General features: G+C 49.7%; 2 protein-coding genes across 2 annotated transcripts in view; one reads left to right on the forward strand and one right to left on the reverse strand.

Moving 5' to 3' along the window:
• LOC310713831 (uncharacterized protein) overlaps window positions 1-15730 on the forward strand; it is a gene marked incomplete at its 3' end in the record, with an annotated part of 476441 nt that overhangs the window by 168119 nt on the left and 292592 nt on the right. The window lies entirely within an intron of this gene.
• Window positions 981-7540, reverse strand: PCDH8 (protocadherin 8). Its single transcript, XM_083519107.1, has 3 exons — window positions 4087-7540; window positions 3060-3267; window positions 981-2322 (listed from the first exon to the last, which is right to left on the reverse strand). Exons 1-3 carry the CDS (start codon window positions 6703-6705, stop codon window positions 1949-1951), a joined length of 3201 nt encoding a protein of 1066 aa, XP_083375233.1. The 5' UTR covers window positions 6706-7540; the 3' UTR covers window positions 981-1948.

Consider the following 15730-nt stretch of genomic DNA (forward strand, 5'->3'; position numbering starts at 1 on the left):
GAGGCTCCAATACTTTGGCCACCTCATAAGAAGAGAAGACTCCCTGGAAAAGACCCTGATGCTGGGAAAGATGGAGGGCACAAGGAGAAGGGGACGACAGAGGATGAGATGGTTGGACAGTGTTCTCGAAGCTACAAACATGAGTCTGACCAAACTGCGGGAGGCAGTGGAAGACAGGAGTGCTTGGTGGGCTCTGGTCCATGGGGTCACGAAGAGTCGGACATGACTAAACGACTAAACAACAACATCATAATGTCATTACAGTATATAAATCTATAGTGTGACTGCACCTCATCGTGTTCTGGTCACATTGAAGAGTTGGAAAAGGTTCAGAAAAGGGCAACCAAAACAATTGTGGGGATGGAGTGACTCCCCTGTGAAGAAAGGTTTCCGTGTTTGGGGCTTTTCAGTTTAGAGAAAAGGGGAGTAAGAGAAGACGTGATAGAAGTGTAAAAAATTATGTATGGGATGAAGAAACTGGAGAGAGAAGTTTTTCTTTGTCTCACATAGCACTGGAAGTTGCAGGCATCTGATGATGCCAGTGTTGGACCATTCAGGAGAGATGAAAGAAAGAACTTCTTTATGCAGCATATAGTTAAACTGTGGAACTCCCTTCCACGGGAGGCAGCAAAGGCCAGCAAGCTAGATTCTAATTCTCAAAGAGGCAGCAATTGTTTCTGAATATCAGTTGCTGGAAAACACAGGAGGGAAAAGGGCTCTGGCCTGGGCTTCCCACAGGCATTTGGCTGGCCACTGTGAGAACAGAAGGTGGCCTAGATACACCAGGGGCCGGATCCACGAGCTCTTCTAAGGCTCTTAGATGAAACAGCCCTCAGAAAAATCTGAAATTAGGTGGTATGGGAGTAAATTTGGATGCTAGCTATTTTTAAGATAGTTTCTTATGCAAAAATTGTCTATTACCTGACTTGGAAAGGCCTGTAAATTTGTAACTGTGAAATTAAATGCAGCATCGGAGCCCCTGAAACTCATAACAAGTCTTTATTAGTGTTTATATAAGTGACACAGAATAATTAAACCACATTTAGTTTGAAACTGACCATGGACTCCAGAAACACAATTCATACTTTGCAAGGCAGTCTTTCCAATACAAGTAGTTGCTTAACTAACTTAGCATTAAACTGTGAAAGTTCCTTTATGTGACTCCTAAATAATTCAGGTTTTTTTTTTCTTCTGCACATGTCTTTCAGACAGTTCCTTTGGCAAGAAATTCAGATTCTCCTTCCCCAAGGTTTTATTATATAAAAATAGAGTGAAATTTCCTTATGTACAAACATTACATTACATCATATACAGGTTTTTAAAAAACCACTATGAAAAGGCAGGCCATGGGTGAAAGAAAAGGTCAATATAGGACAAAAAAATTAAATACTGCACATTTCATAAAAATTACATTAACTACAAAGAGTTTTTTGTTTGCAAATATCAAACAGTACCAATGTAATTGGAAATCTTTCCCAACAACTTCATTTATAACATATATCTTAGTGTTTAAGGCACATTTTGCTTATTCCTACATACTTCACTGAACCGAGTCAATAATTTAAGAACTCTTGGGGGGAAATCAAACAGTGTGCAATTATGTAGGTACATGCTTTGGGGATAAGATGCAAGGGAGGACACAGGTAGAGGGGTGTGGTTTTGTGTGTGTGTGTGTGTTTAAAGAGGTGCTAAAATACAAAGACTTCTCGTATAAACTTGGAAGCTTGTCAGGGCTGGCTGTGATCACAAAGCAGTGAGAAAGAGACTTTGCACATGCTCGGAGTCATTGTCCTCTTCAGCCAGCCTGCAGATAACACAGAGAGATAAACATCTCCAGCGAATGCGTGGTTCTGGAAATTCAAGATCTGTGGCCTGACACCAGCTTCTTACACGGCTCCTGTGGCCTGACACTCATGAACCTCAGCTCAAGTTAAGTACTCATTAGTAGTTAAACCTTCTGACTGGTCTCAGGTGGAGGGCCTAAATATCGAGTGGAGGGTGCTTGGTATAAGGGTACTGAGATCTCTTGGAGGTCTGGCAGCCTCCCCTGACGAGGAGGCGACAGCAATGTAATAGCTCTGTCATAATCCCTATGCAAGACTTTCTCATAGACACTCTGCAGCCCCACTGTCTTGGGCAGTTGTGCCTGATAATAGTCATCTCGGCGAAGGGAATCCCTGGGCAGTGAGGTGCTTTTGCAGAAGGTGGACAGCTGGGTCTTTGGGTGGGGGGATGAGTGAGGATTGGCTTGGCCACAGGAAGGGCTCCAACATCGATCTGAGTGGCCCAGGATCTTGCATTCAGCAGTACAAGCCCACAACCCTAGAAATGCAAGGGGAAAAACAGACTTGAGAACATGGACACGTAGCAAGCAGAGCACTGTTAGGGCAGCATCTAGGAGACCATTGTATCAGTGCCATTCTCAGTGAGAGGAAAGAGGGAAAGGGGAAGAATCATTTCATGCAACTAACATGAAGGACAAAAAGATCCTCATACAGCTACCATCAAAATTGCATCATAGGAAGCTGCCATACATCAAGTCAGATCTTTGTTTCACCTAGCTAAGCAGCCTGTGGAAGTTTCAAACAGGGCTCCTTCCCAGCCCTAGCTGGAGATGCTGGGGGGTGGGACCTGGGGGTGGGACCTGCATGCACCCTCCCCTTAAAATGACAAGCCACAATACAAGCCAGCACAACTCAGAACGTTGTGCCAAGAAGGATCCAAACGATAAGCATTCTGAGCTGCTTGGAGAAATGGCAGGATAAGAAATAGCCAGACAGAACCTGGTCCTTTGGCTTCGGGTGATGTGGATGCGCCCCAAACTGTCAGCCACCCTGGCTGCTATATTTTCCCTAGTTGTGAGATTGATTGAAATCTATAGCTCTTGCTGTAATTAACAGCCTATTCCCAGACTCATTAAAATTGAGGAGGGTTTCCAAAAACAGTAGAATGGTGACCAGGTCTTTTGGTGCTGGGTTTCTTTCAATGTTTCTGGGGCAACAGTTTCCAAGTTCTGTGGCATTCTGAGGGGAAAGTGCCAAAGTTTAAGGCATCCTTACCATTCTGCATGTGCGTGATGAGGTCCTTTTTAAGAGCGTCCCCACTGATGTCAGAATCACTGTCGTTGAAATCACTATCACCTTTACCGCTGTCTTTGCCACTGAACTTCTCTGCTTCTCTGCCTGATATGGTGTTGAAAGAATGACCCTTCCAGATGGCCACAGGTGGGACTGGCTCTTTGCTGTAACTAGGGGTAGAGGCATAAGACTGGAAGAAGGTGGAAGGGCACATGTGAAGGATTTTTTTTGGGGGGGTGAGGGGAAGAAAAGGAGAAAATGTTATAAGGAACAGCAGTGTTAATAAAAGCAGTCTAACTAGCAGCTTGGACCACATCCCTGTGAACTGGAATCACCTAGACTCAAGCTAGGCTACAAATCAAGAACTTTTGTTTAACTCAGGCATCCCCAACCTGCGGCCCTCCAGATGTTTTGGCCCACAACTCCCATGATCCCTCGCTAACAGGACCAGTGGTCAGGAACAATGGGAATTATAGTCCAAAACATCTGGAGGGCCGAAGGTTGGGGGTGCCTGGTTTAACTGATGTGTAGACTGGCTGTAAATAACTTTAAATGCAAACATCCCTGCTTAATTACTTTAACAACGTGAGACACTACATAACTTTTACATAATGTGGTCCTCCTTTATTACATATGCATCAAAGAAAGAACATGCATTTAAACCACCTAAGACACATGGGAGCATGTGGAATGATATTTTTTAAAGCAGCAACTGTAGAAATAATTTTTTATTTGACTATATTACTAATGTAATTATCTGGACGTAGTTGGGGCTGTTTTTTGGGGGGGGGTTAGGGGAAAACTGTATTTGATTGCTTGTATCTGATTATATGTTGTTCTTATATTCAACTAATAAAATATTTTTTAAAAAATTACTTTGGGAACTGGATGTAAAAATCACAAAACATTCAAGAATAAGCTAAAGGGGGGGGGAATAATAAGCTAAGGTGCAAGAAGCAAGGTGCCTCTCCCAGGGGGGAAAGGGAATCAAGACCATGGGAAATGCTACCTCTGCATTCGTCCCCCGGAGTCTGCTCTGGCTGTCATAGAGACTGGCCGTCTCTCTGATGTTTTCTAAAGCCGGGATGTCTTCGTTGGCTGGGGAGGGCTCCGGGCTAGCAAAGGAAGATTTGCTGGGGAAGGAATGAACTTCGAAGCCATTGCCTCGGGTGCCAGGGCTGGAGGAGATCAGGCCACCGCCCTTGCCTTCCTGCTGCCCCTTCTCCAGGTGACAGCTGTCCAGCGGCTCCTCCAGGACTCCCTTCTTCTCCTTCTTGCGCCTGTTGCAAGTGGTGGCGATAGTGATGATGGCCACCAGCAGCAAAGTGCAGCTCCCAGCAAGGACGATGATGACAATCAAGGGGATGTCCCACTGCACAGCTTTCCCTTCCCCAGTGTTGGGCTTGGCCTTGGAATCCTGGCTGCTAGCGGGGAGCAACGCAGCAGTCACCTGGAAACTGATAGGGACGGTAGTGGAGAGGGGAGGCCGTCCATTGTCGGCCACGGTGAGGAGCAGCTGGTAGACTTGGCCCAGCTGTTCTTCTGAGAAGCTCCCGGTGAGCACAACTTCTCCTGTTTTCTTGTTGATGGCAAAGAGGTCCAGGGCTGGTGGCTGCTGTTGCTGCGGATCTTCTAGGAAGGAAAAGCTCAGCTCAGCGTTGACTCCCTCATCAGCATCTCTGGCTTTGATGTGTGCCACCACCGAGTCGTGGGCAGCTTTTCTGGACACCCCGATCTCAAGGGAGCCGTTGACGAGTGCTGGGTGAGTAATGACAGGCGCATTGTCGTTCTGGTCTACTACCCGCACCTTCACCAAGGCTGCGCTGGAGAGCTGAGGGGAGCCGCCATCCGTGGCTTGGACGGTCAGCTCCAGCTGCTTGAGGATTTCGTAGTTGAAAGTGCGCAGTGCGTAGATGGCCCCCGTCGCCGGATCCACCGAAACATAGGTGGAAATGGAGGCGCCCATTACTTGGCTGTCCATCAGGCGATAGGTGACCTTGCCGTTGGCTCCTTGGTCCGGGTCGGCGGCGAGGACGGCGGCGAGGTAGGCGCCAGGCGGGTTGTTCTCCAGCACCGCCACCTCGTAGCGCGCCTTGGCGAAGCGAGGCGCGTTGTCGTTCTCGTCGGCCAAGCGCACGGTGAGACGGTGCACGGTCTTGGCCGGCGGCGAGCCCAGGTCCTCGGCCACAACCGTGAGGTTGTACTCGGGCACGCGCTCACGGTCCAGGGCGCCCGTGGTGAGCACCACGTAGCTGGCGTCGTAGGCGCGCTGCAGGGCGAAGGGCTCGTGCGGCGCGGCCAGCAGGGCGCAGCGCACCTGGCCATTGGCTCCCGCGTCGCTGTCCGAGGTGCTGACCAGCGCCACCAGGCTCTCGGCCGGCGCCGCCTCGCTCACGTAGGCCACCGTCCAGGCGGCAGCGGGGCCCTCGGGGGACGCGCCCCCCTCGGCGAGCGGTCCCGGCTCGGACCCCGCGCCCGCCCCGCCACTGCCGGCGCTGAGGGCGCTGATGGCCACGGCGGGCGCGTTGTCGTTGACGTCAAGGAGGCGCACCACCACCTTGCAGCTGGCCGCCAGCGGGCTGGCGCCGCGGTCGCTGGCCTGCACGTCCAGCTCGTAGGCGCGCTGGAGCTCATAGTCGACGGCAGCGCGAAGGCTGAGGCGCCCCGAGAGCGGGTCGAGAGCAAAGAGGTTTCGCGCCTCGGCTGGCACCTGGCTGCCCCAAGCGTAGAGCAGCTGCCCGTTGGCGCCCTCGTCCGGGTCCGAGGCGTCCAGGTCGAGGAGCAGCGCTCCGGATGGCGCGTCCTCGGGCAGCTCGACGGTCAGCAGGGCGCCGTGTGGGAAGGCGGGCGCGTTGTCATTGGCGTCCAGCACCCGCACGCTGACCGTGGCCGTGCCCGAGCGCGCCGGGCTGCCGCCGTCCTTGGCCACTAGCTCCAGGCGGTAGGCGGCCTGCGCCTCGCGGTCCAGCTCGGTCAGCAGCACCAGCTCGGCGCACTTGAGCCCATCTGCGCGGCTCTGTGCCTCCAGGCCAAAGTGACTGTTGGGCGAGACGGCGAAGCTCTGGATGCCGTTGGAGCCCACATCTAAGTCGTGCGCCAGGTCAAGCGGCAGGCGGGTGCCTGGCGCGGCGCTCTCCGACACCTCCAGGGCGATGAGCGGCTGCGGGAAGCGGGGCGCGTGGTCGTTGATGTCCCGCACCTCCAGCTCCACGTGCACCAGGCGGTAAGGCGAAGGAGGCGAGCCCCCGCCGCTGCTGCTGCGCGGCCAGCCCAGACTCACCACGTCGAAGGCCAGCACGCACGGCTCCTCCGACTGCCCGCACAGCGCCTCGCGGTCCAGCCGCTCTGTGCCCAGGCTCAGCTGCCCATCCCGCTCGCGCACCTGCACCAGCGAGCTGTTGCCCGGCGCCTTCACCAGGCGGAAACTGCGCTCTCCGCCGCCTCCTCCCGGGCCCTTCAGGGGCAGCTCGTCGGCCAAAGTGCCGATCACTGTGCCGGGAGGGTCTTCCTCATAGGTGTGGTATCGGATCGTCTTGCCGAGGGCAGAGGAGAGCAGCCAGCCTAGGCAAAGCAGACCCCCAGGGTGGCAAAGGTTGCCGGGGCAGCGCCCGTTCTTGCGCACATTCATGGCTCTGGCACTGCCTTGCGCGCCGATCAGAGAGAAGGAAGGGGCCACTGGGTGCGAGGGGGCGAGAACGAGGGGCCAACAGGCCAGCGGCTACTCGCGAGTTCTTCCCTAGCTCGGCGTGGGCGCTCTCTAGACTGGCTCCATGCGCGGCCGCTGCTCGGCTACCTGCTCGCTGGGCTCCGCGCTGCAGCTGCCTCGCTCTATCCCGCTTCTAAGCCGGCGCGGCCCCTCCGAAGGGTCTTTAATAGACGCGGGTATGCAAATTTGCGTAGCGGATCAGCCAATGGTGGGCTCCCTTACCTCCCCAGACGCCTCCCCGACCATCTCACATCGCAACATGCACATATATTATATGTGCCGGGACTGGGGAGACGCAGGAGAAAAAAGGCGCTCGAGGGAGCCTTGACCTTGTACCCTTCGGCTCTAGGGCGTATTTTTCTTCCCTGGGGGGGCAGTGAGCGGGATCATGGTTTTGGGCTAGAGCCGAACTGAAGGGCTCCCAGCGTCTCCTCCTAAGGCGGGGCAGAAACTGGTGTAAGACAAGTCCGATCCAGTCCATTTCAAATGCGTATCCCTTCGGCCGCCGCGCACAGGCGAAGAAGTCTCGCCCCCGTTTGAAGCCCGGCAGGGCTGGGCTTTCAGCCCAGGATGATCTTGGGGGGGGGGGCAGGACTGCCTCTATGGCCAAGGAGCTCCCCTTTGCTCCCCATTCTCCTTCCCACGCAGAAACCCCCAGAACAAAACAGGAGAAATAAGCCTCTTGTAAGAGAGAAACCTGCGTTGCCCTTCCCACGAGCTCGCCCTAGGATGGCGTTTTTGTGCAGTAAGCAGACGGCGGGGTGGGGGGCGCGGGGACGGCAGAGAGAGTGATCCAAATCTTAAGCTTTTGGCCAGTAGGGCTGCGAAACTAGGGGCAGGGGAACTGGGGCTGACCTCCAAATCGGATTTCGACTAAACAGGGGGAGCTTTCGAAAGGTTTCCAAGATGACACTCTATAAATGGCTCGTGAAGCCCTCGTTAGCGGTTCGCCAGAGAATAGCTTGGCGGTCCTGCGCGTCGGAGCCACCAATGTCTGTATTACTTCCCGATGACAAGCGAAAAGGGCAAAAGAAGAGAGGGCGGGAGAGGGAGATTGAACCCCCCTAGCCTCGCCTGGAGTGTCGGCTAAATTGAATATAATGAGCGGGGCGCCACATGAAGCCGTTCTTGTCCGGCTCCATTCATCGCCCATCACTGCCATAGCTCTTTGACCGGGGCGAGGGTGGGCGCTGAAGGCAACACAATGGCCGGCTCGAATCGCGGAGGGGGGGGGAATACTTTTGAACCCCCGTCCCTCCCTTCCCCTCTCCCTCTGCAATCGGCCCCCCTGGTGCTCTGCTATGCCTGTTGAAGGGATTTGCTTTTTGTCCTCTCTCTGGGAAGCCAAACTAGTCTCGTTCCAGGAGAACAAAATAACAGCATGAAGCTGAAACCTGGAACGAACCTGAAGGGAACTGGGATGGAGGGACGAGGCCGGCCAGTGTGAGTGAGAGAGACGCATGCGGGTGGGGGTGGAGGGCTAAGCCATCTGCTCTGGGGAAGTCAGCCACCGCCAGCTCCACGATCTCACCGATGCACTCGATTCGCGAGAGCCACAAACCCCGCCGCAACGGATCCGCGTAGAAAACGGTCCAGGGATTCTCTCTTTCTCTCCTCTGAATCGCACTTGTTCTGGTCACGTTTGTGGGTCGATCGGAAAGGCAGCGGAACGGCAGAGGTCAGATGGCCACCTGTTATGGCTGCCATCCTTGAGATTCCTGCATTCCTCGGGATCCCGTCGAACTCTACCATTCTAGGAGCCTGTGACTCAGTTAACGAGACCAGCCTGTCGGGGACCTGCAGAGAATGCATCTTTAACCCAACCCTATTACTTTTACACGGAAGAAACCCCCAAAAGTCTGCGCCCTGCTCCCACTTCTCCAGTGGGACTTTCTTCCGAGTAAACATGCCCGTTGAGAAAAGTAGCCCATTCCTCTGGCGAGTCACGTTTGCTGCCAAAGAGTAGGGGGGGAAGAGGGCACTACCGTGTTCTTTGGTGTAGACAGGGCTGGTGGGTTGGCAAGGAAAGAAAAGCGGCGAGGCAATTCTGCGCACACCTCAAGGGAAAACCTTGTGCGTGCGTGTCCCACTCAGCCATTTGGATTCCTCGAGGTTCCGCTGGTTAAATGAGTTTGAGCACGCAGAAGCTGGCTTAAATAGATTGAGGAGGGTTCGAAGGCAAAACTTCCATTCATTTCACCCTAAGTATTCATAGAATCATAAAATCTATGAATCTTAGTAGGAATCTTAGTAAAGCATCCATGACAGATGGCTATCCAACTTCTACTTAAAAACCTCCAAAGAAGGAGAGTCCACCACCTCCTGAGGGAGACTGTTCCACTGTCAAACAGCTCTTACTGCCAGAAAGTTCTTCCTGATGTTTAGTCGCAATCTCCCTTTTGAAACTTGAATTCATTAGTTTGGTTCCTACCCTCTGGAGCAGGAGAAAACAAACTTGCTCCCTCTTCCATATTACAGCCCTTGAAATATTGGAAGATGGCTAAAATATCTCCTCTTGGGATTCTCTTTTCCAGGCGAAACATACCCAGCTCCTTCAACCATTCCTCATAAGGCTTGGTTTCCAGATGCTTGATCATCTTGGTCATCCTCCTCTGCACCTGTTCCAGCTTGTTAATAACCTTCTTAAACTGCGGTGCCTGGAATTGGACACAGTATTCCAAGTGTGGTCTGACTAGGGCAGAATAGAGTGATACTATTACTTCCCTTGACACTACACTTCTGTTGATGCAGCCTAGAATAGCATTAGCTCTTTTTTGCTGCTGCATCACACTGTTGACTCATGTTAAGCAGGTGGTCTCCTAAGACCCCTAGATCCTTTTCACATGTACTACTGGTAAGCCAGATATTCCCCATCTTATATTTGTGCAGCTGGTTCTTCCCGCCTAGGTGCAGAACTTTACATTTATCCCTCTTGAATTTCATTCTGTTCTCCAGTCATTTTGAATCCTAGTTCTGTCTTCTGTGGCACTAGCTACCCCTCCCAATTTGGTGTCATCTGCAAAGTTGATGAGACAGTCCCTTTGTCCAAGTTGTTTATAAATACATTGAACAACAATGGGCCCAAGACAGAACCCTGCAGCACCCCACTTGTCTCTTCTCCAGGATGACGAGGAACCATTAATGTGTACTCTCTGGGTTTGGTCAGTCAACCAGCTGCAAATCTACCTTACAGTTACATCGTCCAGCCCACATTTAACCAGTTTGTCTGCAAAAGTATAATCGGGAACTTTGCCAAAAGCCTTCCTGAAATCAAGATACACCATGTTCACAGCATTCTCCTGATCCACCAAATTTGTAACTCAATCAAAAATAGAAAGGAGATTCATCTGTAAATACTTGTTTTTGAGAAACCCATGCTCGCCGCCCCGCCTCCCTTTGAAGATGGGGACAAAATCTGCCCATCTCTGTCTGCAGGAACTTCACCTGTTCTCCAAGAATTCTCAAATATTATAGACTGAGGCTCTGAGATTACATCCACAAGCTCCCTTGGCTGCAGCTCATCAGCCTCTGGAGATCTGAATTCCTTTAAAGTAGCTCAGTGTTCCCTTACCACCACCTAATTTCCTTTCTTGGGCTGCAGCTATTGTTCTTTTTTGTACATAGCTTTTTCTTTTTCTTTCTCTCTTAGTTTGTTCTTTTTCTGCCGTTTTGATTTCTTCTTTCTTTACTCTCCTTCACTATTGTTGCAATGATTTTGTGTATTTTTGCATATAGAATCATAGAGTTGGAAGAGACCACAAGGGCCATCGAGTCCAACCCCCTGCCAAGCAGGAAACACCACCAGAGCACTCCCGACATATGGTTGTCAAGCCTCTGCTTAAAGAACTCCAAAGAAGGAGACTCCACCACACTCCTTGGCAGCAAATTCCACTGTCAAACAGCTCTTACTGTCAGGAAGTTCTTCCTAATGTTTAGGTGGAATCTTCTTTCTTGTAGTTTGGATCCATTGCTCCGTGTCCGCTTCTCTGGAGCAGCAGAAAACAACCTTTCTCCCTCCTCTATGTGACATCCTTTTATATATTTGAACATGGCTATCATATCACCCCTTAACCTCCTCTTCTCCAGTCCAGGCTAAACATGCCCAGCTCCCTTAGCCGTTCCTCATAAGGCATCGTTTCCAGGCCTTTGACCATTTTGGTTGCCCTCCTCTGGACACGTTCCAGTTTGTCAGTGTCCTTCTTGGACTGTGGTGCCCAGAACTGGACACAGTACTCCAGGTGAGGTCTGACCAGAGCAGAATACAGTAGCACTATTACTTCCCTTGATCTAGATGCTATACTCCTATTGATGCAGCCCAGAATTGCATTGGCTTTTTTAGCTGCCGCGTCACACTGTTGGCTCATGTCAAGTTTGTGGTCAACCAAGACTCCTAGATCCTTTTCACATGTACTGCTCTCAAGCCAGGTGTCCCCCATCTTGTATTTTTGCCTCTCATTTCTTTTGCCCAAGTGCAATACTTTACATTTCTCCCTGTTAAAATTCATCTTGTTTGTTCTGGCCCAGTTCTCTAATCTGTCAAGGTCGTTTTGAAGTGTGATCCTGTCCTCTGGGGTGTTAGCCACCCCTCCCAGTTTGGTGTCACCTGCAAATTTGATCAGGATGCCCTTGAGTCCATCATCCAAGTCGTTGATAAAGATGTTGAATAAGACCGGGCCCAAGACAGAACCCTGTGGCACCCCACTAGTCACTCTTCTCCAGGATGAAGAGGAACCATTGATGAGCACCCTTTGGGTTCGGTCAGTCAGCCAGTTACAAATCCACTGAGTGGTAGCATAGCCAAGACTGCATTTTACCAGCTTCTTTACAAGAATATCATGCGGCACCTTGTCAAATGCCTTGCTGAAATCAAGGTAGGCTACATCCACTGCGTTCCCTTCATCTACCAGGCTTGTAATTCTGTCAAAAAACGAGATCAGGTTAGTCTGACATGACTTATTTTTCAGAAATCCATGCTGACTATTGGTGATCACAGCATTCCTTTCTAGGTGCTCACAGACTGTTTGCTTAATGATCTGCTCCAGAATCTTCCCTGGTATTGATGTCAGACTGACTGGGTGGTAATTATTTGGGTCCTCTCTTTTCCCCTTTTTGAAAATAGGGACAACATTTGCCCTCCTCCAGTCTGCTGGGACTTCGCCTGTTCTCCAGGAATTCTCAAAGATGACTGCCAGTGGTTCTGAGATCACATCTGCCAGTTCTTTTAATACTCTTGGATGCAGTTCCTCTGGCCCTGGAGACTTGAATACATCTAAACTAGCCAAGTATTCTTGTACTATCTCCTTAGTTATTCTGGGCTGTGTTTCCTCTGCTGAATCATTTGCTCCAAATTCTTCAGGTCGGGCATTGTTTTCTTTATCGGAGAAGACTGAGGCAAAGAAGGCATTGAGGACTTCAGCCCTTTCTGTGACCCCTGTTTGCATTTCACCATCTTCTCCTCTGAGTGACCCCACTGTTTCTTTGTTCTTCCTTTTGCTACGGACATACCCATAAAAGCCTTTTTTGTTGCTTTTAACCTCTCTAGCAAGCCTGAGTTCATTCTGTGCTTTAGCTTTTCTGACTTTGTATCTACACGTGCTGGCTATTTGTTTGAATTCCTCTTTGGTGGTTTCCCCCCTTTTCCATTTTTTGTACACATCCTTTTTTAATCTTAACTCAGTTAAAAGTTCTTTAGATAGCCACCCTGGCTTCTTTAGGCACCTTCCATGTTTCCATCTCATTGGTATTGCCTGACGTTGTGCTTTTACTATGTCCCTCTTAACAAACTCCCAGCCATCATGAACTCCCTTTCCTTTTAGTATTACTGTCCATGGGATCTCACCCAGCACTTCCCTAAGTTTTATGAAGTCGGCTTTCTTAAAGTCAAGAAATTGAGTCCTAGTATGCTTGGCTGCTCCTTTCCACTGTATAGTAAACTTCAGAAGAGCATGATCACTCGCGCCTAATGATCCTTCCACTTCTACCCCAATAACCAGGTCATCAACATTGGTTAGGACCAGATCTAAAATGGCTGTTCCTCTTGTTGCTTCTCCCAGTTTCTGGACAATGAAGTTGTCTGCAAGGCCAGTGAGGAATCTGTTTGACCATATGCTCTTGGCTGAGTTTGACATCCAACAAATATCCGGGTAATTGAAGTCCCCCATTACTACTATCTCCCTTCCTTTTGCATGCTTGGCCATCTGTTCCAGGAAGGCATCATCTATGTCCTCCGTTTTGCTTGGGGATCTATAGTAAACTCCCACAATGAGGTCACTGTTATTCTTCTCTCCCTTGATTTTGACCCAAATGCTCTCACTCTGGCTTTGAGGTTCTAAATCTTGGATCTCTTCACAGGTATACACATCCCTGACATATAATGCCACTCCTCCTTCTTTCTTGTCTGGTCTGTTTCTCTGAAATAGATTGTATCCCCCCATTATTGCATTCCAATCGTGGGACTTATCCCACCAGGTTTCAGTGATGCCTATTATGTCATATTTAGTTTGCTGTACCAAGAGCTCAAGCTCATCTTGTTTATTTCCCATGCTTTGCACATTAGTGTACAGACATTGAAGTCCATTAATCATTCCCCCGTGTCTCTTATTTAAGGATTTTTTCCTCCCACCACTAGGTCTGTGTGCTGTTTGCTCCATATGTTTGTATTTTAAATTAATAAAGAATATATATATTAATTTAAAATATATAAGATCCTGCTCTGTTCCAGTAACAAGAAGCCAAAAGCACCAGCCTGAAGATGACGAGTGAGACCTCGTCGAAACGTCGCCTAGACACCCCAACTCTTACACGGGAAGACACCCGAAGACACCAAAACCTACATTCCTGTACCCGTGAAAATCTACGAAAGCATATATATATATATATATATATATATATAATAATAAAGTAGCTCGGTGTTCCCTTACCACCTCCTTTCCTTTCTTGGGCTGCAGCTCCCTCATTACATCACCAGGTTGGTTTCTTACCTTATGGGTGAAGACATGATGGGACTACACTATCTGCTCTGCGAAATGAGTTTTAATAGGTAGGAGAGGATATATTAATTGCAATTTATATCTCCAGACATCCATCTCCAGGTTAAACATAGTTTCAAGTCCCATCCTTAGCAGCAAATTGAAGTGTAGGAATTAGGCTGTAAAGTCTTCTTTTGAACAAGTCCAGTTGCAAAGCAAGCTGGCTCCTTCTTTTCTTACTCAGCTTAAGAAAGACTGGGAAGTAAATTTAAAAATATAATTTACTTACTCCTAGTCTTGCATTGGTTCTCAGCTACAGCAACAATAAAGAACTTTGCAGGTGAATACTTATATGCTTATATAAATCAGGGGTCAGCAACCTAAGGCCCATGGGCCACAAGCGGCCCACAGGGGTCGTTTAACTAGCTCACGAGCCACCCCCAAACTGAGCCGCCCGCTCGGCACGTCCCCGCATGCTGCGCTAAACTGGTGTGACGTGGGGACTCACTTCCATGGCGCTGGAAATCACGTCTGCGCAGAGGCTGGAAATCGCAGGCCCATGTGCTCACACATGCATGCAATCCAGGCCATGGAGGGGTCTCCCCTGGAGTGAACTGGCACAGGCGAGGTAAACCTGGCCAATCCCTGGTATTAACAGTCTCAGGCAGATGCCTGAGCTGGAGTAGGCAAAATGCATGTCTGCCCCATCACTGGTTGAAGGAAGAGAAAGAGGGAGAGGAGAAGATGGGAAATGACATCACACAGTGTCCTCTCTACCAATTACATTTTTATGGTAGCAATACAACTCTGTGGTTGTTAATCCTAAACTAGCAAAAATGTGCCTTGTTGTATGTGACTGCTCAATCTCCCGCATACTGGATTGCAGCACCACCATTGCCCCAGGGTATGATGGGGTGGTCCATTACCAAGCAAAACTGTTTGACTCGTTTTAATTTAGAACAGGGGTGGGAACTTGTGCTCCTCCAGATGTTGCTGGGCTATGACTCCGACCAATGCTTTTTTCTGGGGGGATGCAGGGGTACACATACCCTTAAACATTTTGTGAATCTTTGTACTTTTGTCCATTTACTGCCTTTATTTTCCCCGATTTAAACTATAAAATGGTGATTTTCTTGAGTCAAAATGAGAGTACCCCTAAACATTTTTTAAGAAAAAAAGCACTGACTCCGAGCATCCCTCACCATTGGCCATGCTGGCTGGCTCTAACTTCAACAATACCACAGGTTCCCTATACCTAATTTAAAAGAAAAATGACTAAGTGGGAAAGTCACCTCTTTATATAATACTCTGAATAGTATGGAGAAAGTGGAAAAGGACAAATGTTTCTTTCCCTCATAATGCCCAATGAAACTGATTGGCAGTAGCTGTAGGACACAGACAAGAAAATCCTTATTCAAGCAATGCCTGAGTGGAATGTCCTGGCACATAACGTAGCAATGATCACTGACTTAGATGAAGTAGTTGGATAGGTCTGTCAATGTCAATTTGCCATGATGTGATAGACAAATGGGACATCCGTCCTCAGAGGCAGTGTACTTCTGCACACCAGCTGCCAGGTGAGAAACAACAGGGGACGGTTGTTACCTTCATACCCTGCTTACTGTCGTAGTTTCATTGCTGAGCAACAACGTGCAGAGCTCAGTGGCGTGGGAGGCCAGCCAACCAGAAGAGTCTTTTGAGGTGTACTTGCCTAGAGGCAGAGTCATCATCCAAAGTGAGATCCATAGGATCGGGTTGCCATGCATGGGGTCAAGGGTCAAGACAAGCAGGAAGCAGCAACGTAGGGCCAGGAACTACAAGTCTTGTTACAAGCATCTGGCTGCTGCTGGAAGCCCAGCTTAAGGCAGCTAAAGCCAGCTGGTTTCCATCAGCGCCATCTCCTCCGTGTCTTTGAAGGCTGCATGTGGAGCTACTCTGCCTTCTCCCCCTTCAGGCTGCTGTTCAACAGGTGAAGCCGA

The sequence above is a fragment of the Podarcis liolepis genome, assembly GCF_965112155.1.
Source record: "Podarcis liolepis genome assembly, chromosome: 8".
Taxonomy (NCBI): Eukaryota; Metazoa; Chordata; class Lepidosauria; order Squamata; family Lacertidae; genus Podarcis; species Podarcis liolepis.